The sequence below is a fragment of the Ziziphus jujuba genome, chromosome 2 (assembly GCF_031755915.1).
Source record: "Ziziphus jujuba cultivar Dongzao chromosome 2, ASM3175591v1".
In the NCBI taxonomy this organism is placed as follows: Eukaryota; Viridiplantae; Streptophyta; class Magnoliopsida; order Rosales; family Rhamnaceae; genus Ziziphus; species Ziziphus jujuba.
In genome coordinates, this window is record NC_083380.1 from 5,363,457 (window position 1) to 5,388,628 (window position 25,172).

At 35.9% G+C, this 25,172-nt stretch overlaps 2 protein-coding genes and 1 long non-coding RNA gene across 3 annotated transcripts; all 3 read left to right on the top strand.

The window, feature by feature from the left end:
- Positions 1 to 3,755: 3,755 nt before the first annotated feature.
- On the top strand, positions 3,756 to 5,153 carry LOC132800673 (putative disease resistance RPP13-like protein 1). Its single transcript, XM_060814889.1, has one exon. It carries the CDS (start codon positions 3,756 to 3,758, stop codon positions 5,151 to 5,153), a length of 1,398 nt encoding a protein of 465 aa, XP_060670872.1.
- LOC112489340 (putative disease resistance protein At3g14460) lies at positions 5,153 to 6,550 on the top strand. The gene has a single exon (XM_025067731.3). It carries the CDS (start codon positions 5,153 to 5,155, stop codon positions 6,548 to 6,550), a length of 1,398 nt encoding a protein of 465 aa, XP_024923499.3.
- A 5,114-nt stretch (positions 6,551 to 11,664) lies between these two features.
- Positions 11,665 to 12,549, top strand: LOC112492943 (uncharacterized). The gene is made up of 2 exons (XR_009635742.1): positions 11,665 to 11,833; positions 12,097 to 12,549. It is a non-coding gene; the product is annotated as an uncharacterized LOC112492943 (long non-coding RNA).
- Positions 12,550 to 25,172: the final 12,623 nt, after the last annotated feature.

The window sequence follows — 25,172 nt, forward strand, 5'->3', positions numbered from 1 at the left end:
ATAGGCTTTAAAGGTCTTAAGTGCAGCGGAATCATTCCCAGAAATAATAAGATCGTCGACATACACTAGCACATTTATTTGAATATTACCCTTAGTGTAAGTAAAAAGAGAATAATCAGAGTAGGATTGTAAGAAACCATACCCTTTAAGAGCCGTGACCAACTTTGCAAACCAACATCTCGGAGCCTGTTTCAACCCATAAAGAGATTTTCGTAACCTGCAGACCAAGTTCGGATCGGAATGCTCAAATCCTGGGGGTAACTTCATATACACTTCCTCCTCAAGATCTCCATGCAAAAAGGCATTGTGAACATCCATCTGATGAAGTTCCCAATTTTTCGAAACCGCAACAGCCAAGAAAACACGCACCGTAGTCATTTTGGCAACTGGAGAAAATGTCTCATTATAATCAATACCGGCTTCTTGATGATTCCCCATAACTACTAATCTGGATTTGAGCCTTTCAATATCACCGTTCGAGAAGTACTTGGTTCTGTAAACCCACTGACTTCCCAAAGCACGTTTACCCTTTGGAAGAGGTTCAAGAGTCCACGTACCATTTTCCTCCAAGGCCCGAATCTCCTCCTGCATTGACTTTTGCCAACCTACATCTTTCATGGCCTCTTTAAACGATTTAGGATCATTGTTCGAAATAATAGCAGCAAGAAACTTTCGATAATGTACAGAAAAATTGTCACAATTTATATAATGTGCGATGGGATAAGGAGTACCTGAGGGATGCTGTGGAGATGGAGTGGCGGGAGATGGACTTTCAGGAACCACTAGATGAGTAACAAAATCTCGTAATAAAACCGAAGGATATTTTTCCCTCATGCCCTTTCCCATAGGAACAGCCTGCCCATTGCTTGGATTGTCAAGCCCAGGTGAATCGGGCCCAGCTGTGGAAACAACGTCCGGCCCAGGTGAAAGAGGCGCTAAAGAAGCCTCTGTGTGGGCCGGCCCACCCTCCCTCAAGCCCATGTCTAGATCTGTATCAAAATGGGGCGCCGGATTTTGGTGGGTTTGGGGATCAGGGTGGATGAGATTGGGAGTTGGTGTTTGGGCTTGTGGGTGAGGCAAATCAGCACCATCATCAACAAAATCAGCAAAATCACTATCAATTTTAACATTTACAGTAGGCACAATATTGTCCGGAATAATATTGACAGCATCCGGGTTACCAAACGGAAAGACATCCTCAAAGAACTTGACATCACGAGAAACAAAAAATTCCTTTTTATCCAAATCAAACAACTTCCACCCCTTCTTTCCAAACGGGTAACCCAAAAACACACATTTTCGACTTCGACTTGCAAATTTGTCACCTTTGGATTTTTGATCATGAGCAAAACTAAGACAACCAAAGGTGTGAATTGCCTCATATGAAGGAGGGGTGCCAAACAGGATTTCGAATGGTGTTTTATTGTGTAACAAAGGAGAGGGAGTGCGGTTGATTAAATGAGCTGCGGCAAGAACACTCTCTCCCCAAAAATAAATAGGCAAAGTGGCTTGAAAGCGTAAGGCCCGCCCCACATTTAAAATATGCTTGTGTTTTCTCTCAACCCTCCCATTTTGTTGCGGGGTACCCACACATGAAGTTTGGAATAAAATACCAGTTGCAGAAAAATAGTCAAGGAGGCATTGAAATTCTGTACCATTATCACTTTGAACAACTTTCACTGTTTGAGAAAATTGTCGATCTACCATTGCAATAAAAGACATAAACATCCGAAAAACTTCTGTTTTATCGACCAGCAAATAAATCCACACAGCTCTTGAAAAATCATCAACAATAGTTAAAAAAAAAACGAGCTCCACAAGAAGAAACATGTTTATAAGGACCCCACAAATCACAATGTATTTTCTCAAAAATTCTAGTTGCCTTATTGTCACTTAAAGGAAATTTGGCTCTAGGATGCTTAGCACGAAAACATATTTCACAAGCTTTATTTAAACTACCCTTAAGATTGCTAACTGGAGGAAGTAACTTCACTACTTTCTCTGAAGGGTGTCCCATCCTTTTGTGCCACAACTCCAAAGTCGATGCTGCGTTGTGGACAGAAACATGTTGTATCGAATCACCTTCAGCTCCGCCGAAGTAGTAAAGTCCATCTCGCCTAACTCCCGTTCCAATCAGCTCCCTGGTGTGGTCCTGTATAGCACATATATAAGAGTTAAATTGGACAATACAATGTAAGTCATCATTCAATTGTGAAACCGAAAGTAAGTTGCAATTGAGTTTCGGCACATAAAGAACGTTTTTAAGAGTGATTTTATCCGACAATCGAACTGAACCGGATTGGGTCGCAACAACGGATTCACCATTAGGAAGTCCAACCGGACACTCAAACAACGCCATAGTATCAAATAACCAAGACAAATCACCGGTCACATGATGAGTAGCCCCGGTGTCAATGATCCATGACTTCGTGTCAAACTTACCGTTCAACCTATCATCCGGAACTTGAGCATTACCAATTAACCCCGCAAGAGCTTGCCATTGTTCGGGTGTGAAGAGTTGATCGGGAGAACTTTTAGTAGAGGATGCTCCAACTGTACTACTGGCTGCATTAGCACGAGCTGAACCACGCCCACGACCAGCCAGCTGACGACTACGGCCAACACCCCCATCCGCCTTGTTTTGATCCGACCACCCCTCGGGATATCCCACTATTTCATAGCAATGATTTTTGTCATGGCCATGCTTGTGACAGTGAGGACAAGCAACAAGGGACCAACAAGTTGAAGACTCATGCCCTGTCTTCTTGCAGTGACTACACACGGGCCTCTCCGTTTTTCCCCGTCCTCTTCCAGCGCCGGTACGGACAGCAAAGCCAAGAACCTCTGCTGGCTTGTCTTCTGTGACTGTCTTGGCAAGCCGCACACGCTCATCCTGTATCACCAGTTGGTATGCTCGATCAAGCGAAGGCAAAGGATCTTGAGAAAGAATATTGGTTCGTAATTGAGCGTACAATTCAGTATTGAGTCCCATCAAGAAGTCATGTAATTTTCCCTGTTCACGTCTTGCTTGGTGCAATGATGCGGCAGTACAAGACGAGCAACAATTGCAAGAAATTAGCGGTTCATGCTTAAATAATTCCTCCCATAATACATTCAGTTTGCCATAGTAAGTTGTAACAGACATAGATTTTGGTTGCTCACACTTAGCAATTGAAGTCTTCAACTGGTGAATTCTTGGGCCATTAACCATAGCATATCGTTGCTTAAGGTGTTCCCATAAGCGTTTCGCATCACGAAATTTAGATAGGGTACTTTTTACCTCTGGATCGATTGTGTTTGTAATCCAAGAAACCAACATTGCATTGACGGTGTTCCAATCAGATTGGGTATATGGAGGTTGCGGTCCGGTGATAGTGCCTTCCAGAAATTCGAACTTGCGGCGTGCCTCCAATGCTAATTGAATATCTGAAGCCCAATCATCGTAATTGTCTCCGCGTAAGCGAGTGGGAGTGATGAAGTCCCCTGGTCGGTCTCCTGTGCCGAGAAAAAAAGGTGAATTCATCTCCATTTTAGGTGGCAGCGATGGTGGTTGTTCATCGCCGGCCATTGTTTTATTGTGTGTCTATGTCTCGCTCTGATACCATGTAAAGAATAATTAAAGGGTCAAAGCTCAACCCTAATTGATATTCATTCACATATATATATCGTACCTGCAGCAATTCTAATTAAGGTAAAACTCTTTGTTTAGGAAACAATCCTAAACAATAGCAACTACATCCCTAAAACATATCTACATGCCTAAAACATATCATAATATCTCAACAGATGTCAAAGTCAAAAAAAACTTTGACCTCAAAGCTTGGGTTACAGTGTCAGATGAATTTGACGTTTTCAAATTGACAAAAACAATTTTTGATCAAATAATCACTGGTCAAAAGGATTGCAATATCAAGCACCCAGATCAACTTCAATATGAATTGAAGAAGGTTATAGAAGGGAAGAAGTTCCTCTTTGTTTTTGACGATGTTTGGAATAAGAATTATAACCTCTGGGATAACTTAAAGAGTCAATTCAAATTTGGAGCATCAGGGAGTAAAATCATTGTGACAACACGTGATCAAAACATTGGATCTGCAATGGGTACTTTTCAAAATCATTATCTTCAAATAATATCGGATGAAGATAGTTGGCGATTATTTGCAAAACATGCATTCCAACAAATAATAGACCGAAGTGCACTTCGAGAGTTTGAAGAAATCGGTAGAGGAATTGTTAGAAAATGCAATGGCCTTCTTTTAGCTATCAAATCACTTGGTGGTCTTTTGTGCTCCAAAAACCGTATCGATGAATGGGAAGATATACTAAACAGTGATACATGGAAGTTGCAGTGTGACATTCTTCCTGCTCTTTGGTTGAGCTATCACTATTTGCCTTCGCATCTTAGACAATGCTTTGCTTATTGTTCAATTTTTCCTAAAGATTACAAATTTGAAAAGGAAAAATTAATTTTATTGTGGATGGCAGAAGATCTTTTGCAACCACAACAAGATAAGACTCTAGAAGAAATCGGAGAGGAGTACTTTAATGATCTTACATCAAGGTCATTCTTTCGTCACAATGAACATGGCTGTTTTACCATGCATGACCTTGTTAACGATTTGGCTACCTTTGTTTCTAGAGAATTTTGTTTAAGGTTCGATGATGGTTACTCAAAAGTTTTTACAGGGAAGACTCGTCATTTGTCATGCATGACATATGTGAGCCATGATATGAAGAATCTAGAGGAATATTTATCAAAAAATAAGGTGTTGCGCACATTTTTGTTTCAATCTAGAATGTTGCCCAAAGAGTTTTTGACAAATCTTGAACAGTATTTGAAACCAATGAGATGTCTAAGAGTGCTTTCTCTACGTCAGAGTTGTGTTACAACAGGCTTTGATTTGATTGGCCGTTTAAAGCTTTTAAAGTATATAGATTTGTCTCATACTGAAATTGAAGAATTACCTGATACAATTTATACTCTCTACAATTTGCAGACATTCTTGTTAAATACGTGTAAACATCTTCATAGGTTGTCCAGTTCAATTGGCAATTTGAAACATCTAAGATTCTTGGACTTGTCTCATTGTAGTAAAATTGAAGAGATACCCAACACATTGTGTGATTTGAAGGATCTGCGTACTCTAATCTGATGGGCTGTCAATCTCTTTCTTGTTTACCAGCTGATATGTCAAGATTGGTCAACCTATGCTATCTGGACTTTTCGAATACAAAGGTGACAGAGATGCCACTGCAAATTTGTGAATTGAAACGTTTGCAACATTTAGAACCTGCCTTTCTTGTAGACCATAATGGCGGACGTAATATTAAAGACTTGGGTAATCTTCAAGATCTGCGTGGTTCTTTTTGGATAAAAAATATTGAAAATATAATAAATGTTGGAGATGTTTCAAAAGCCAAATTGAAAGATAAGAGGCATATTACATGTCTTCGATTGGAGTGGTGTGGTGAAACAGATGATTCAGAGAAATCACGAGTGGTACTTGAAAAGCTTCAACCTCACACAAATGTCCAAGACCTAAGAATTTGGAATTACCAAGGTACAGGGTTTCCAAGTTGGATAGGGCATCATTCATTTAGTCACATAGTATCTCTGTACCTACTTAATTGTAAAAATTGTTACTTGCTTCCGTCACTTGGACAGCTTCCCTCCTTGAAAGATCTTAATATTTGGGGATTAGAAATGGTGGAGAGAATAGGTGATGAATTTTATTCCTGCAGCAGCACTAGTATTGGTTCTTCTTCCATGATTAATACACCAGTACCATTCAAGTCCTTGGAAATTTTATACCTTGGTGATCTAAGAGAATTAAGAGAATGGAAGGAGTGGTCTTTAATGATGGGAGGAGATGTTGGAGGAAGTGAAGGTACTGGAGCCTTCCCACAACTTAGAAAGCTTAGTTTAAGAGAATGTCCCAACATAAATGGGGCCTGCTTACCTTGTAATCTTCCATCCTCCACAACTCTTCAAATCTTCTCTGGATGCCAACAAGTGGTGGCTTCACTCCAAAGTCATCAACTTCCATGGCTGGGTGAATTGCAGCTAATTCGTTGCTCAGAGTTGGAGTCATTTCCGCCACAAGGTGGATTGCCCACCAATATCCATACAATTCAAATTTTGGGTTGTGAAAAATTGGAGTCACTTGCAAAAAAGGGATGGCCTTCAAATTTAAAGTCACTTGAAATTTGCGATTGCAAAAACCTATTCATGGACGTGGGTTCATTTCCGGAGGAGGGGCAACTTCCAACAACTCTGACTTGTCTTAAGCTTGAATCTCTTCCAAAGCTTAAAACATTAAATGGAAAGGCTCTTCGAGACATGGTATGCCTTCAACAACTGACTATTGATGATTGCCGTGGGGTGCAATGCTTGGTAGAAGAAGGGCTGCCCGATTCTCTTTCTGAGTTGAATATCATATGGTGTAATTCTCTAATCAAACGGTGCCAGAGAGATACAGGGGAAGATTGGCCAAAAATTGCACACATCCCTCACATAGAGATCACGGCTGGTAAGTCATTTCAATATTAATTCCTTTTCCCCAATTTGAATTATATACGTACTCTAATTGTGTCCTATTCGGTCCCAACATAAACATATCAACTTCCTATATATGTCATCTATATATTAGTCTTAGTGGTGGAACCAGGAATTTTTCTTAAGAGAGACACAATTAGATTTTCATCTTTTTAGTTAAAAATAATATATTTTTGACTATATGAGTGATGTACTACGTGAATTATTAATTAAAATCAATTGGATAAAAGTAATAATTAATTACTTTAAAGTAAAATAAATACTAAAAAGAAAAATTAACCAAAAAAAAATCTAAAACACTTGAAAAATAGTTTTTTTTTTTTTTTTGGTAATCATGTTAAAATATTTTATACTTAAATGGGAGTGAAATGTCTTGAACACATGACTTCACTTGAGTTTTCACTACAATTATCACATTATTAAAAATGAATATAAAAAATTTCAATTAGAAATGTATGAAATTAAGACTATTGTTAGCTACAATGTTACACCTAACTAAAAAGTATGACAATTAAAAATTTAATTAATAATATGCTAATTTTATACAATATGGACATTTACATTTTATTTTAGCTATTAATGTCAATAGAAAGGTTAATAGATAGACTATGTGGATCATTGAATTGGAGAAATCAAAATGCTAAATTCAACCGAAAACAAAAATGAAAGGGAAAATAAATAATTTAGGAGGGGCATCATTTCAATATAGGGGGGAAAAATTAAGAATATATTTGAAAATTAGCAAAATAATTTTCGAAAAATAAAATGAGGGGGGCAAGTGCTCCCCCTGGGCACACAGTGGATCCGCCAGTTGATCTTTGTATGTTGTGGGTTGTTTTTACCTGTCCTTGTTTAATAAATATCTTCTTTTTTTTTTTTCCCTGTTTTCTTTTTTACCTGTAATACTACTTGTTAAATTTCATACCCATGCCATTCTGTATGTTGTATACATATATATTATTAATGTAATTAACATTGCTCATACTAAATTTATTTCTTTGCACGTTGGAATGCAATGTCAATCACCTTCTCGTCCAATTTGTTTTCGGGCATGATTCCTTGGGCTTTATTGCTTTCCAGCCGAATCGGACGAAGAGATATAATGAACAGTACCTCTTTAGGTATTATTATTACTATTAATTTTTATTACAATCATTTACATATTGCTTTTAAACTTTTTTTTTAAGGAAAATTGTTATTTTTAGATGAATTTTATCTCATCACGTTAATTTCTATAAATAATAACTCGTTCTGCCATTTAAAGACCCTTGTGAATTTATAAGATGTATAATTCAATACCATTCAAGGGCATTTCATTTTGTCCCTCTGGCACAACCTAATGATTTATTTCTTGGATTCCAAGTTCTCTCTACTGCAGTTACAATGTTGGAAGCATAAGTGCTGTCGTTCACCATGGCTGCTGATTCATATACTGCCAAGCTTTTTGGTTTTCATATTCAATTCTAGCTCTTCCTGCATTTCAATGTTCAGGTAACCGCTTCCTATGCATATTACCATGCATGCTCTCTTTAGCTGTCTCATGCTGCTTCTGAGATTTGAATCCTTGTCCACGAATCTATAAGTTTCATTTGTGAGTTTAAGGCATGCAGGCTAATCTCATGAAAGTAATACAATGTTGCGAAAATGAAAATAAAGTCTTAAAGATAAAAACTTTTATTGAAAACATGCTCTTTCTGATGAAAAGGTTAAATTAGTTTATAAAATCTTAGTACACAAATGCCTAGTATAAGTTTAGTATAATCTTAGCACTAGGATCCTAGAAACTAAAATATATAGAATCCAATAAGTTGAAAGATACAAAGGACAACTTGCATCAATTTAGACCAGTAAAACCGGTGACCTTGACTATTGGTTGGTGTGTAGGAACTCCACTGAATACCAACAATTCAGAATTGAAGCCTCTATGGAAGAAATTCTCTCCTCTCCTAGAAGTCTCAAGTAGAAATTCATGTGAAAAGTAGAAATTTTTATTTGAAGATGGATACTGTATACAGCTCCAAAATGTCTTTGAATGTGAAAAGTAGAATCAGAAGTGTTGTATTTGATTTTATAATCAGGGAAATTTTTTGCTTACACATACTCAAAATGAATTTGATTTCTTGCAGATGAACCATGCACCTATCCTCAAGTATATGTATAATTGCTTCTTTTCTCTGTTTTATGGATTCTCATGTATTTACCTAGTGCTAAGAAGGTGAAGCTGTTGTTGGAAGTTGCCAACTTTCCCTCACCTAGATCTTATCGTCTTGCCATTTGGAAGCTCAGAGAAGTTTATACCGTGTATGCCGTAAATGAGCCATTCTTTTTCAGTTACTATTTGAAAATTCTAGTAGATTCTGCAAGAAGCATATTTCATTGTTTGAGATTTTGATTTTCATGCTTTGATCTTTGTAGTTATGAGCACTCAATCTCTTACGAAGCCTTGATAATATCGGGATTCAACTGTTTGATTGTTCCAAGCCTTGACAAAGCCTGAAACAGTGGTTTTTGCTCCATGGCTGAGTTTATTGAAGATATGATATTAAAATTCGGATTATCATCCACATATTAAAAAAATAATAATAAAAAAAATAGCGGTTTGTGTTCGGTTTCTGACCTTCCGTCCTCTGTTATGTTATTTAGACTATTTTATATAAGCAAATAGAAAGAGTTTAATAAGACTAAACCATCCTAATTTAACCCAAACAAAAATTCTTACTTTATAAACAATATCTATGATATTCGAACCTATTCCTAATTAAAATATTATACATTACAATTTGCATGTGAATTTCATGAGAATGGGAATGGAAATTTCATAGGTTTATATATATATATATATATGTAATTGGGGTTTTAACCAACTGTACTTTTGGTAAGACAATTCCCTGGAAATGAATGAGTTTCTTGAAAACAGTCTGTGCAGCAGAGGAGTCAACATCAAAACCATAAGTCGGCCCTCCATATTGCATATAAAGTTATTCTTTCTTAGACAACGGTGAGGGTGGTAGAAGGATTTGTCCTTCTTCTTCATAGAGCAATAAACATCAGCTAGACACAACCAAGTCCATGAAGGGCATTGATGGATGCATCTCGAAGCCCCACAACACCACCACACGCAATCCCCACCACAAGACCACTTCCAATGCCGAAGCACTTCTTTTGTTCCGAGACAAAATAGCAATCATATTGAATACTGCAACTTGGACTTTCAGATTGGAACTTTTTAAGTCATTTCGAGTGCTGCCGCCACATGGCAGTGGGACCCACTATGCTGACCTCGTTTTGTAATTCTTGCTGGTTCTGGGTTTTTACGATGTACATAAAAGGTTGGCCCAAGCATATTAGTCAACGTTACTTTAGAAATCAAGCTGGCTTCATTTGCTAAATTTCCCCCTTTTTTTTTTTTTTTTTGGCCCTTTTTTTGGTCTTCTCAATTGTAATACTTTATTCCTGTTGAGTTTGTTTTGACAATCAAACTTTCATGTGACTAAATCCAACTCAACTCCCGCAGAAAAAGAAAACATAAATTTTTTTGGAATATATTAACACCCAACAGATATTTAAGGTATAATCCAGTTTAATTCTGCATTTTTAAAGGAAACTCTTTAATTATAATTTTTGTCCTAAAAAGATTCCTCTGAATGCATGATATAATTTATTGTGCTTTCAATTTTTATTTCTTGTTGTATTCATAGGCTTGATATTTAAGGTAAAACTACTCAGAAAACACTTTCAAATTCTCATCAATGTATTCTTTTAGTCATTAAGGGAAATCCTCAATTTACACTTTGCAGTATTTAAAAAAAAAAAAAAATCAGTTTCAGAATTTATTTTTGAAAGTGACATATAATACAATCTGATCTCCTTTTCCTTGTCATTGCAGGAGGCACAAATTTTCTAATTAAAACAAAAAAAAAAAAAAAAAAAAACACCAAGTAAGATTTCTTTCTCTTTTATTCTTGCCATTTAAAAACTTACAAATTTATCCCATCTGATGGCTTATTTGGTAAAAGAGAAAATATTAAAAAAAAACTAATATTCAAGAATTAGTTTCATGGGATTTAATTTCTTTAAAATAAGTTTATTTATTTTTTTTAGTGTTTAGTTAATTATAGAAGAAAATAAAATTTATAAATAATTAAATAAATTTATATATTAAAATTAAAAAATAAAACTGTATTTAAAAAATTACATAAAAACTAATTTTCTCAAAAATTTTAAAATCACACCTCTTCTTCAGACCTGCCGCCTTATGCATGTGTTAACAGTGAAAGTCCTTCCTCCTTGCCTACTAGCTATGAGCGGTGGTTCTACTAAGTTCCAATTTTGGGCTTGAAAACACCTGCAAAAAGACCCCAAACCAGGTTGCCTGTTGGGTATCTTCAAGGGTTTTTGTCAAAAATAACCACCGTATAAAAGCACACTTGAAAAATAGCAAAAAATATTTTTTTTAAAAATATAGCCAACTTTTTACTTATTTGGACGAAGATACCCTTAATGAAGATTTTGTTTATTTTTGTTTTTTTTTTCTCTATCAAAAAGCATGTTTTTCTTTTGTTTTGTTTTGTGGTTTTTGGTTGCTTCTTACTTTCCCTTTCGAAGCTTTCCCTTTCAACAGCTAGGGTTTCTTTCCCCTTGCCCTTTCGAAAAGCTCGATCAGATCACTGTAACCTAAATCATGACTTGCATGTACAACTGGCACATCAACAACAGAATCTATTGACTCTTCAAGCACAGTCCTTTGCAGTACATGCCTCCCCAACCCTTTCTTCAGTTACCTCTCTATTGACTCCTCCATCTTCTGCCCAACCAAATGAGAAACACAAATCCAGATCCTCTTTCTTAGGTGGAAATTGTTTCACTCCAGAGTCTAAGAGAAAAGGGGCTGATGAAGCAGTTAAAGAGCTTTGCCGGACAGTGAAGGCATTAGAAGCAGAAATTGAGAAAATAAAAAAAAGATCACACTTCACAATAAAAGAAAAAGGATGACCTCATTCGCAAGCTTTCGAGGAAGAATGAAAAACCAGTGGAAGGACTACAAGGGGAGGGGGCAAAAAGGTAGTCACAAAGGCCAGTTTAAGGTCAAAGGAGCCAAGCATAGGGGAGTTAAAGAGCCCAAGTCACCGTTTTCGGTCACCACTCCCAACAGCTAAGAAATGAAGCTTTTGGGACATAACAACGGCTAAGAGTCCTTCAATTGCTTCATTAAATGGAAGGAAAACTAGAAGCCATGTCATTTCTGGACCCTTTGCTGTTCCATCCATGCTTCTTCAGGTACTCTAAATCTTTCCCTTCTTGAATTTTCTTTTTTAAAAATACATGATCTGATTGAATTCTAATTGGAAATGGCTAAAAAGCTTCTGGTTAAAAATGTCTTTTCAGTCTAGAAAGCTCATGGCTCTCATTATCATATATAATTATGCATATGAGTTTCTTTGTTCTATAACTAATGCAACTTCCATTCCCATGTTTCTGGTTTCTGTTTTTGTCTGGACCTCGCATTCAATTACATGAAACAACCAAGTTTTGTTCGACAGAAGACAGATTGTTTGAGGTGACAGAGAATATGAAAAGAGGAAAGAAATGAATGACCAAGGTAATCCTTGCTATATTATCCTGCTTAAGCCTGGTCAGATCAACAGGGAAGGAGGACAATTGTATGATTGTAGATGCTTGCTGTCCTTCCGTTCTTGTATGTGGTCAACACAGAAGGAAATCATTATTATGTTACTTTTCTTATAAGCAGCAAGATTCATTCGTTCTTTTCGTTTTCTTTTTTACCTTTCAATGTTATTTTGTTCCAATCTCTTATTGACTAAAATGTATTCAGAGAGCAAGTCCTATTATTTCTTCTCTCCTTGTAACCTAAGCTTGTTAATCACTAAGATACCCTTTAAATGATTGATTTGGTAAACAAAAAGAACCATGTTTATGGAAGCCCATGTTTATATAAGGAATTTGTTAATAAGATGCTTGGAGTTAAATTGGTACATAGTTCTTTATGCTCGTAGACTTTTTTTATATTGGACCTTCAAGAAGAGTGTAGCATTTTTCAATTGTTGATTTTTGAGATTCTTTCTAAAATATTAAATGAGGGCCATGAGCATTCTAAAGAAAATGACAGGGCAAAATTTAATCCAAATAAAAGCACCAATTACATTTTCTGCAATTCTGACTTGTGTCTATTTTCTTCAACCTTGATTTTGGGGCATTTGATTGGTGCATTTTAAAGGTTTTTATGAATGCTAATTGCCAAGATTTGAGCAAACATAAAAAGGCATCATTCTTATTGTTATATAAAATAAAACAATGTGTCAGAATTTAGAGATGAATTTAAAGTTAGTCTGAATATCTTTCTATCAAGAAGGTATTGGGGAGTTGATAACTTATTAGGTTGTATGTGAATCTCTCAATTTAACCACAAATTTCAAACTTTAGGCTGAAATTTTACATAGGTACTCATCAAATCAAGTTCAGTTAATCTAATAATGAAATACTAGTTCATTTCCAAGAACTCGAAAGAGATGCCAACTTCTAATTTGATTTATTATTATTACAAATATTGTTTGGAGGTTAAGTTTTGAAAAATTTAAACTTGCCCATTCTCCTTAGCACTCCTGATTAAGAATCCATAAGTCCTATTTTATTTTACGTTCAATATGAATGGCCAGGTTTCTACTAAGACATAATGATAACCATCAATGACATTTTTTTCATTCAAAAGAAAACAGAGAACAAAATTCCAAAAGCCATTGCTCACAAAGTGCAGATTACCAGTGACATTCACATAAGATGAAATAGAGTTTTTCAGGAGGAAATATGCATATGAGGCGTACAACAAAGAACTAAGCATATAAGTTAGGTGGTGATGCATTTTTCTTTTCTTTTATCATGTTTATAGATGCATATTATTTATTATATTATACTTGTAATTGTAAAGATAATGGTGGCTTATAATGCTCATTTAACGAAGATAACGATGTGTTATTGATGTAAGGATAACTAATTGACCTTATAGAAAATGTGCCATATTTATTTATTAGAATTTCATTATGCACAAGCATCTTACGAGCTCAACTGCAGATTCTGAAAAATTTTCCGCTTGTCGGAAAATATTTCCTCCAGGAGGAAAAGTTTTCCTCCTGTTTTCCTCCTGGAGGAAATATTTTCCTCCGGTCGAAAATCCCATATGGAGACCAATTGAAGTTTCTGGATAATTTTCCGCCAGGCGAAAATTTTTTCCTCCAAGCTGAAATCGTTTTCCTCTGGTTGAAAAAAATTTCCTCCAAGCGAAAATTGTTGAATAATATTTACTCCTATCGGAAATTAATTTTTTCTACTTGGAAAATCAATTTCTAATAGATTATTTAAGTTGATAGTGGGGTAAAAAAATTAAGAGTGAAGAAATATATTATATAAGATGAACATGGAATTAACAAAAAATGTATTAACGTTTAAAATCAATAACCATTTTAAATAAAAGAAAAAATGATATATGTTTGTTTTTCTTTTCAAAATCATTTGGACATTTCATAAAATGATATGTAAACTAAAGATTTAAAATCAACTCCAGAAAGCCTCTTTTCATTTGGGATTAAATTAAAACAAAAAAAAAAGATTACTAATAAATCTTCCACCGTGAAGTAGAAAATATTATATCCAATATATGAAATAATTATCAAAACATATTAAACCATAACACTAAATTAAAACTTTCTAATTCGAAGCATAAGACAATGGATTCGTACATCTCTGCCTATAATGTCCAACACCACCGCATCGGCTACATCTACGTAAAATAATATTTTCACCACCGCATTGGCTACATCTACGTCCAATAGGTAGAGATTCGTACATCTCTGCCTATAATGTCCAGTCGCAGGCTTTGTCAATTTTGCACCTGGAGTACGTCGCTCATAAAACTACCTTTGCAGTAAATCTCATATGTGCTTTATTAATGCTACTATTGGCATCTCTCTAGCATCTAGCAAAATGCCATTCAAGCTTTCTGCAATATTGGTGGTCATGATAGTGTACCTTCTACATGGACAAAGAGAACGTGCCCACCTTGTAGGGTCACATGATCGAATGTACTGGACAGCCCTACTGTTTTTTGCCTTAATTTGCCCCATATAAAACTCAAAATCTTCAACGAAATATGCATTAGCTGCGAGCATGAAACATTGTATTATTGATTCATCTTTCACATGTAACACCTCGTCCCGAACCATGTCAGAATTTTTGCACGTTGACCGAGGTTGACTGTTGACCTTTGACTTTGACCAAAGGGTCAAAAGTTGACTTTTTAACCCGATTGGAATTCTAGGTTGACTGAGGTACCGTTGCGAAGTAAACGTTGGCACGAGTTCGTAGACTAGTAGCACGTTGAAAACGAAGCTACGGTTTGAAAGTTATGAGAAAAACAAGTTGAGGTCCAAACTGTCCAAGGGGTGCCGGAGTTGACTTTTTATTCATGCAAAGTTGAGCTTTGACTCATGTATGATTGTAAAGTGTTCGTCGATGCGAGTCCGTAGACTAGTGGCACGTCCGATTTGGACATGTGGTTTGAAAGTTATGGACCTATAGAGTTTTTCAAATACTGTATTATTTTAATATTATTTTTGAACATGTAACGATGTGCCACGTGTGACTTAATGAAGGTGACCATGTGTCACCATGTTGAGAATCCACATGTCAACCATGTGTAATATCATATTATTTTTTTATTATTTTAAATAATAATATTATTATTAATATTATTTAATTAATTTTAATTTATTTCTTTTTTATTTTCCTTTTTCTTTTTCTTTTTCTTTTTCTTTTTTTTTCTTTTCCCCACGTGGGAAAAAAGGGGACCCAGCCCCGTTTCTGTTCTTCTTCCTCTTCTTCTTCTTCTTCTTTTCTTCTTCCTTTCCTTTCCTTTCTCCCTCTCGGCCTCACCGTATTTTTCAAATTCCAGCCACCCATAAGCTGTCAAATTCTAGCCCGTGACAAGCGGAGGGAGGAGGCGAGCTCGGCTGCAAAATGGTTTAATTGCGTGCTCCAGGTGAGTGACCCACCTTTAATAAATATTTTGGGGTAATTAATTATATTTAATTGCTGTTAAATTGGTATCTGAAATTATGCTCATGTGGTGGAATTTAAATCTAGTCGGGAAAAAATATTATTTTATATATATATTTACCCATTGGTGCTAAATGGAATTTTTGGGTTATTAAGAAATCCCCGATTTTTATTGTTGTGATTAAATGGTATTTATTACACATGAGCAAGTATTTTCAGTAATTCGTTGTGTTTGGATTTTATATTATTTTTGGGCATAATTGGTTTGAATATTTTAAGAAAATTATTTGTTCAAATTGGTGGTTTAATTTTCATAATTATGCCCGTGGTATATTATTTGTTGAACCGCGTGTTGCAAGGAAAATTATTTTTATCCGTTGTCGATGTTTTCGTACCGATTTGTTGAATGAAAATATGTGGGATGGTAAGTGTGAAAATTTGGTATATTTTCCACGGTAATTTTGGAAAACGGTACGGTTGGTTTAATAATTATTTTCGACGCATTCACGCAGTATTGGTGTTTTGGTATATGTATATGTGGTTCAGCGCGCAAGTATTATTATTTCTCCCGTGAGTTGCCATTGGACCGTGGGCAGGCAAGTCTTATATAGTGCACATAGCCACCCCCCTCCTTGGCCGGGATGATGGTTTCAGCAGCGGTACTGTCGGGATGCCGAAGTACCATTTGCAAGTTTCTCTCTTTAATCTCCCCGCCAGTCGGTGCTCAGGACGCTGGGTATCGGAGGGCATCACTGGTATATGGTGTGGTGCATCAAGTACAAATTTTTTTTCGGATAGAAATTTCAAACCCCAAAGAGTACAAAATTATTTATTATAATTTATTACAGTTTATTTATATTTGGGGTATTTATTTATTTATTTGTTGTTTATTAAATTATTTGGTCCCTTGGTTTTCGGGAAGTACGAATATCGGGTTTTGTGAAAATGTTTTAAAAGGGGAACATTTCCAACGGAGTGAATAGTGAGGGTTTTGAGAGAAATTGTTACCTAAATTGTTTATTTATTTATTTATTTATTTGTTCGGTATTGGTTAATTAAATACCTTTATTTGGTATATTATTAATATTAAAGGTGTACAGTAGATAGGGTCACTCACTGAGATGATTAGCATCTCACGTTTTTAAATTCCATTCCCCTAGGTCCAGGTTGAGAGACGTTGATCGTCCGGGGAGAGCCCGACATCTCAGCTCGTTGCCGAAAGTCCAAGAAGTATTTCTTCCCTTTTTCCTCTTCATCTTGTATTGTTTCCGTATCTGTCATTGTATAAATTCCACATTTATTTGTATAATGCTCTGTATACTGTATTGGACATGTAGTTGTTCGTTATGCACTGAGTTACTGTTATATTTTGAAGTGCTGAAATTTGTGGAATCAAATTGTAGTATTGTGGGAGGAATAAGGGGATGTTTATAGAAGTGTGTTTTCAGTGCAGGTAATTTTTGGTTAGTCCTACCCTTAGGGGAGGTGCTGCCGGATTTTCCGTTGGAAGGTTCGGTGGTATTTCCCTGGGATCAGGGCTTGTCTAGGGTTCCGGAGAGGAATTCTGGACGAGTCCTGACACGTATGTCCATTTGCTTTAGTATTTCTGCTTATATGGTACGTGCACAACGCATGGTATGCATTGGGAAAAAACTTTGCGTAATGCCCTTTCAATAAAAGGGTGTCTATCACTCACAAACACCAAATCTGGAAAAATCTTCGATGGCATCCTTGAGGTTTTGGAAAAACCATGTATATGCTTGCTTGTTCTCTCCATCTCCAATGCCGAAAGCCAAAGGATATATTTGCTTATTGCCATCCATGCCCGATGCAATATACATGTACCCTTTGTATTTCCCTTTCAATGTAGTTGCATCAACAGCCAACACGGGTCTTATGTGGGATTTAAATCCCCTAATGCTTACTCCAATCGCCATAAAGAAATATACAAAATTGTTATTATCATCTGTTTTGATACATGTAACAGTCCTAGGGTTCTTCAACACTAACTCATAACAGTAGGCAGGTAACTTAGCAAAATTCTCCTCTGGAGATCCCCTAATACTGTTAAGTGCATACTCTTTACCTCTCCATGCTTTGTTGTAGCTTATGTTCACCCCATATTTCTGCAAAAAATCATGTTGAATTTGTTTGGGTTTGTAAACAAGTGCAATACCTTTATATTTAGATTTAATACATTGCCCGATAATCCGGCTACTGGCCTGCTTATGTTCTCGATGCACGATATCTAACGAGTAACTGTGTACATTATCAAAAATTCTCACAACAAATATTTCTCCATTTTTAAATGTGGTTGCACGTAGTCGCCATTTACAAGTATTTTCCAAGCATACAACCTCATACCGTTGTGTAGTTGACCGTGTCACCTTGAACTCCTTATTTTCTCGCATGCAATAAATACTCAGTTTATTCTGTAGGTCACGTTTGTTGCGAAATAATTGTCCAACTACTATGCTCTCACAGCCAGTGAACTTTGACGAAAATATGGCCATAAAACCACTTCTGTTGCTCGATGATATGTGGTCACTTGTAGCATGATGAACCCTAACATCATCAACTCCTTCATTGTTCATTTCAGGATGCATATCATTATCATTGTCCGGCAACTCATGATCAAAATCTACATCATTATGATCAACATCATCCCCTGCTGCATTGTAATTCTCATCATGATCAATATGATGTAACTGCTTATACTCCTCATCGTTAGGAAACTGTTCAGCATAGTCACCTCCAACATCAACTCCTTCGTGGATGTTAAATGATGTCCAGGCCCCACGAACATCAACTTGATCTTTAAACTGAGTTTCTTGAACCATAATTTCCTGAGATGTAGCCTGAATAGGTTCAGTACCGGAAGCTTATGGTAGACGAACGCCAATTGGAGGACAAGAAAAAGAATGAAGATTACTCCCACTATCCGAAGCAAATGCTGTTTGATGAACATTTCTACATACATGTTAAACTTTCGAAATCACCTCAACATACAATGGAGGCCGCATCATTGTCATCCCTCCATTCCTCACTTCTTGAAGAAAGCATTTCACATCCCTATCACATCGTATTTCTGTAGGATCCAACTTTTCTGTACATCGTCCATATATCCATTTTAGCTTTAGCAAATATTCATTTCGATCTATCTCAATAGAATTGAAAATCTCATCCTCTAACTCTGATTTTGTGCATCTCTTGCTGACGGAAACCATTATATTTTTACCATTTCGATATTCCCAATTACCACCATCATTTTGTACCAATGTTCCATTGTAGAAAACCGCAATTACAATGTCATCATCTTCCATTTTACTACAAAATTAAATGAATAACGTTAAACTAAATCAATAAATATATAAAATTTTGAATAATACTAAACAAACATATTAACTGTATTAAAAAAGTTGATTCTGTTTTTTTTTTTTTTTTCGCCACATATAGATTTTTCCTACTGACGGAAAATTGGCGAAAAACTGGCGGAAAATTGACTGAAATTTTGCGAAAACTGACAAATTGGAGGAAATTGGCGGAAGTTCATCTTTTTCGCCAAATTTCCTCCGTTTTTATTGTTTTTCTCAATTTTCAGTTTTACACAAAATTTTCTCCATTTTCAAACCATATACCACCTAAGTATCTTTAAAATCACATATAACAGCTCATAAATTAATTTCTTGCATACCCATATTAAATAAAAAGCTTAAAAAACCCTAAACTAATAAAAAATACAAGAAAAAAGAGAAAGAGAAAAAACAAAAAAAATACATATTTCCTTACTTTCATCTAATAAAAAAAAAAGATAAAATTTTAATCTGAGTTTAGTTTGAGATATGAGAAAATACAAAAAAATGAGAGTGAGAGGAGATGAGATGCAAAGAGTGGCTTTAGAGAAACCCCATGAACGGCTGTGTAGAAACCCCACGAACGGCTGTGTAGAGGAAGAAAGGAAAGGGTAAAAAAAAACCTTTTGCGTAATTTTCAATTTTATCAAGGGTATTTTTGTCGCAAGGTGGTTATTTTTTTAAAAAAAAAATTTTGCTATTTTTCTAAAATGGAGTTATAAGGTTTCTATTTATCGAAAAAAACCCTATCTTCAACTCTAATTTTTGATCTTAGTATTGCCGATGCATACCTTATGGTTTGCCATTTACAAGAGCGGTTTGGTGGCCTAGCTGACTCATTAAGGTCATGGCCATCGATACACACAAGTGATATGTTTGGTATGTCACAGTGTTATTGATTTGGGCTTTGCATTCACTTGCAGCTTCAATATTATTGGATCAGCATTTGTAATCATGATTTTGGGCCTCATTTTCTGGGCCTCCTCTGAAATATTTTTTAGGGTATAGCAGCATGTGTCTCTAAACATTTCAACAGCTTTTAAAATTTGTCTTCGTCCAAGAATCCATGAAACTTCTTTTGCGCGTTTTAGGCGTGCACGACTAATTTCGTGAAAGTAATTTACAATGTTGCCAAAATGAAAATAAAATTTTAGGATATAAACAGTCGTGCTCAATCGTTCTCCAAAACATGATTGTTTGTTTTTTTTTTTTGTTTTTTTTTTAAAATTTATTTTAAAAGGAGTGTTTATTGCATTTTAATACTTTCTAATTTGAAAATGTTGCAATTTCAGTTTTTAAATTTACACTTTTCCACTTAGGCCCTCCAATTTCAATTTGATCAACTTTGATCAAACTAATTGTTAACTGACAATGGCTAAGAGTTTGAAAATATTAAAATGCAATTTTGTTGAAACTAAAAGATTTAAATTGCAACAAATTCTAACCAAATGGTTTAAGTTGCAATAAATTGTAATTGCATATTGATTAAATATAACGTAACTAATATAAGGTAACTATTAATCACTATTAAAAGAAAATTGAAATTGAAAAACTGCAATATATTAAAATTTAAAAATTTAAAATTGAATTTTTTAAATTTTAAAAAATTGAAAATGCAATTTTTTCAAATTAAAAAAAAGAAAACACTAAAGTGAAATCTATAATGGATAGGATTTCATCTTATCATGCGTATCACTTCTTTGCTATGTATAGGCCCATATGTAGGCATATGTTATAAATATATATACATGGTTAATAATCAATCAAAATCTTGGTTAACAGCATTAAATCTGGAATTACATACAAACAATGGTGGCATCCATATACATAAAAAAAAAAAAAAAAGTTGTGATTTTTTTTTTTTTCCATTTTAACTTTTTGCTCCCTAACTACCACATCCTGGCTCTGCCAATAATTCTGTAAGTTAAAAATACGAAATTCATATAATTGTTCTATTTGCTTATACGAAATTCATATAATTGTTCTATTTGTTTATAACTATGTAATTATGTAACCTTGGAAGATCTTTGTATTAGTGGATTAGATATGGTGGAGAGAATACGTGATGAATTTTACTGTTCCTGCAGCAGCACTAGTAGTGGTTCTTCTTCTATGATTAACGAACCAGAACTTGTACCATTCAAGTACTTGGAATCTTTATACTTTGGTATTTTAAGAGAATTGAGAGAGTGGAAGAAGTGGTCAATAATGAAAATGATGGGAGGTGATGTTGGAAAAGGAGATGGTACTGGAGCTTTCCCACAAATCAAACGCCTTTATTTAAAAGGATGTCCGAATATAAATGAGGACTGCTTACCTCTACAACTCTTATAATCAAGAAGGGATGCCAACAACTGGTGGCTTCACTCTGAAGTCATCAACTTCCATGGCTGGGTGAATTGCACCTGCAATTTTGTTCAGCGCTGGTGTCATTTCCACCACAAGCTGGATTGCCTTCCAGAATCCATATACACTTCATATCAGGTTTTCTGGAAAACTGGAGTCACTTGCAAAACAGGGATGGCCTTCAAATTTAAAATCACTTCATATTTCCCATTGCCAAAACCTGTTTGGGGACATGGATTCATTTACAGAAGAAGGGCAACTTTCCACAACTCTGACTTGTCTTGACCTTAATGATCTTCCAAAGCTTAAGTCCTTGAATGGAAAGGCTCTGCGAGACCTTGTCTTCCTTCAACAAAGGACCATTGATTTTAGCGGTGGGGTGCAATGCTTGCCAGAAGAAGGGCTGCCAGATTCTCTTTCTGAATTGAATATGCAAGGGTGTCATAGTTCGGTTGCTGACCGGTGCAAGAGAGATACAGGGGAGGAAATTGCACACATCGCTCACGTCAACATTTGGCCTTGTAAGTAATTTCAATATTAGTTCCTATTTCCTGATTTGATTTTATATACGTACACTACTTATGTTCTGTTTGTTCCAAACATAAACATATCCAATTCCTGTATATGTCATGTATGTATCACTTTAGTCTTTGTATGTTGTTGGTTGTTTCCACTTGTCCTTGTTTGATAAATATATGTATATATATATATATTTTTTTTTTCCCCTTTTTGTGTAATATTCATGCCATTCTATATGTTATATACGTATCATTAGTGTAATTAACATAATAAATTTATTTCTTTACATGATGGAATGCAATCGCAATTACCGTTTCATCCAATTTGTTTTCGAGCATGATTCCTTGAATTTTAATGCTTTTCAGCCAAATCGGACTACGAGATATAATGAAAACGTCTCTCCTTAGGTATTACTATTCTTTTCTAATACAATCATTTACATATTGCTGTTAGCTTTTCTTTTTCTTTACAAAATTCTACTTTTTAGATGATTTCTATCTGATCATGTGAATTTCTATAAATAATAATTCCTTCTGCCATTTAAAGACCCTTAATGAATTTATGTCAGGACCCGTCCAGAATTCCTCCCTGGAACCCTAGACAAGCCCTGATCCCAGAGAAACCCTACCGGACCCTCCAATGGAACATCCGGCAAAACCTCCCCTAAGGGATGGACTTACCACAAATTACCTGCACTGAAAACACACTTCTATACTCATCCCTTTATTCCTCCAGCAAACTACAAATTGTTCCACAAATTTCAGCACTTCTCAACAATAACAACAGTCCAGTGCATAAATAAAACATAAGTGTCCCAATAGTATACAGAGCTTTAAGAAGTGCTAATCAACAGAAATACAACAAGGATGAAATAAATAATACACTGAAATGAAAGAGTACAAAAGTACTTCTCGAACTCAATAGCAGCGGAAAATTTGTTCGCTCCGGAAGGACATCTACCACCACTTGCACCTAAGGGAACGAAACTTAAAAATGTGAGATGCTAATCATCTCAATGAGTGACCCTAACTACTGAACACTTTTAATGATAATAATAATAATAATAATAATAATTAAGGGAATTGAATAAATACCAACAATTAATAAATAAATAATAACAACTGTTGGAAATAATAATTTCCCTCAAAACTCTCACTAATCACTCCATTTGAAATGTTCCCTTTTTAAAACAATTTCATAAAACCCGATGTACATACTTCCCGAAAACCAAGGGATTAAATAATTTAATAAACAACAAACAAATAATTAAATACCCCAAATATAAATAAAATGTACTAAATTATAATAAATAATTTTTGAACACCTTTGGGGTTTTAAACTTTATTTGAGAACTACACTTGACAATTACACTTGACTTGACGCACCACACCATATACCAGTGATGCCCTCCTATACCCAGCGTCCTGAGCACCGACTGGCGGGGGGATTAAAGAGAGAAACTTGCAAACGGCACTTCGGCGTCCCGACAGTACTGCTGCTGAAACCATCATCCCGGCCAAGGAGGGGGGCGGCTGTGCGCAATAACAAACTTGCCTGCCCACGGTCCAATGTCAACTCACGGGTGAAATAATAATACTTGCGCGCTGAACCACATATACATATACCAGAACACCAATACTGTGTGTGTAACACCCCGTCCCGAATCATGTCGGAATTTTTGCACGTTGACCGAGGTTGACTGTTGACCGTTGACCGAAGGGGTCAAAAGTTGACTTTTTGACCCGGTTGGAATTCTAGGTTGATTGAGGTACCGTTACGAAGTACACGTTTGCACGAGTTCATAGACTAGTAGCACGTTGAAAACGAAGCTACAGTTTGAAAGTTATGAGCAAAACAAGTTGAGGTCCAAACTGTCCAAGGGGTGCCGGAGTTGACTTTTTATTCATGCAAGGTTGAGCTTCGACTCATGCATGGTTGTGAAGTGCTCGTCAATACGAGTCCGTAGACTAGCGGCACGTCCGATTTGGACATGTGGTTTGAAAGTTATGGACCTGTAGAGTTTTTCAAATACCGTATTATTTTAATATTATTTTTTAAACGTGTAACGATGTGCCACGTGTGACTTAATGAAGGTGACCATGTGTTACCATGGTGAAATGCCACATGTCAACCATGTTTAAAATCAAATTATTTTATTATTATTTTAAATAATAATATTGTTATTTAATTATTTAATTATTTTTATTTTTATTTTCCTTTTTCTTTTTCTTTTTCTTTTCCTTTTTCTTTTCTTTTTCTTTTTCTTTTTCTTTTTCTTTTTTCCCCACGTGGGAAAACACCGCCTTTCTTTTCCCTTCCCTTCTTCTTCCCCGAGCCCGACAGAGGCAAGACAAAACGCACAGCCTTCTCTCTCTCTCTCTCTCTCCTTTGACTCTCTCACCCTTTCTCTGTTGACCGGCGTTTTGATCGGATTTCAGTTGCCGGAATGCCACACGCGCCGGACACCGGGGAAGCCCACCTCACCGCGACCTCGACCCCCAAATTTCCCGGCCTGTCACCACCGGACGAGCCCAGATCGGGCCGGTGAAGCCGGGGGCGGCCGGTTATGTTTTTCCGGCGATTCTCGCCGTTTCCGACCAACCCAGCCCGACCCATACCTCTATTCCACCATTTTCGACCCCTCTGAGTCCGTTTCCGGGGTTAGATTGCCCAAAATCCCCACCGTTTGAAAGATCCCTCAAGTTTAAAACCGGCCGAAGCTTTCCGGCCACCTCCGGCGGAATTGGGGTCGATGGAGACCGGATTTGTAATCCTCGTCGCTCAAGCATCGATTCGGTATATTATTCGACCATTTTGGTTAAAGTTTGTGTTTGACCCCCCGGGTATTGGGTATTATTTACCCGAATAAAATATTAATTTATTTGACTGTGTGTGAATTGTATTCTAGGAGCACCGGTGAGTCGTGGAATTGATCCCATGGTGGATCATGGTTTAATTGCGTGCTCCAGGTGAGTGACCCACCTTTAAAAATATTTTTGGGATAATTAATTATATTTATGTGGTGTTAAATTGATATCTGTAATTGGTGCTCATGTGGTGTATTTTAAATACAATCGAGAAAAATATTATTTTATATATATTTACCCATTGGTGCCGAATGAAATTTTGGGGTCATTAGAAATTCCCGATTATTATTTTATTGTGATTAAATGGTATTTATTACACATGAGCAAGTATTTTCAGTAATTAATTGTGTCTGGATTTTATATCATTTTTGGGCAATTAATTATGTTTAATTGGTATTTAATTTATGCTCATGTGGTGTGATTTAATTATGAATTATATTGTGGTTTAATTTATTATGCATGAGC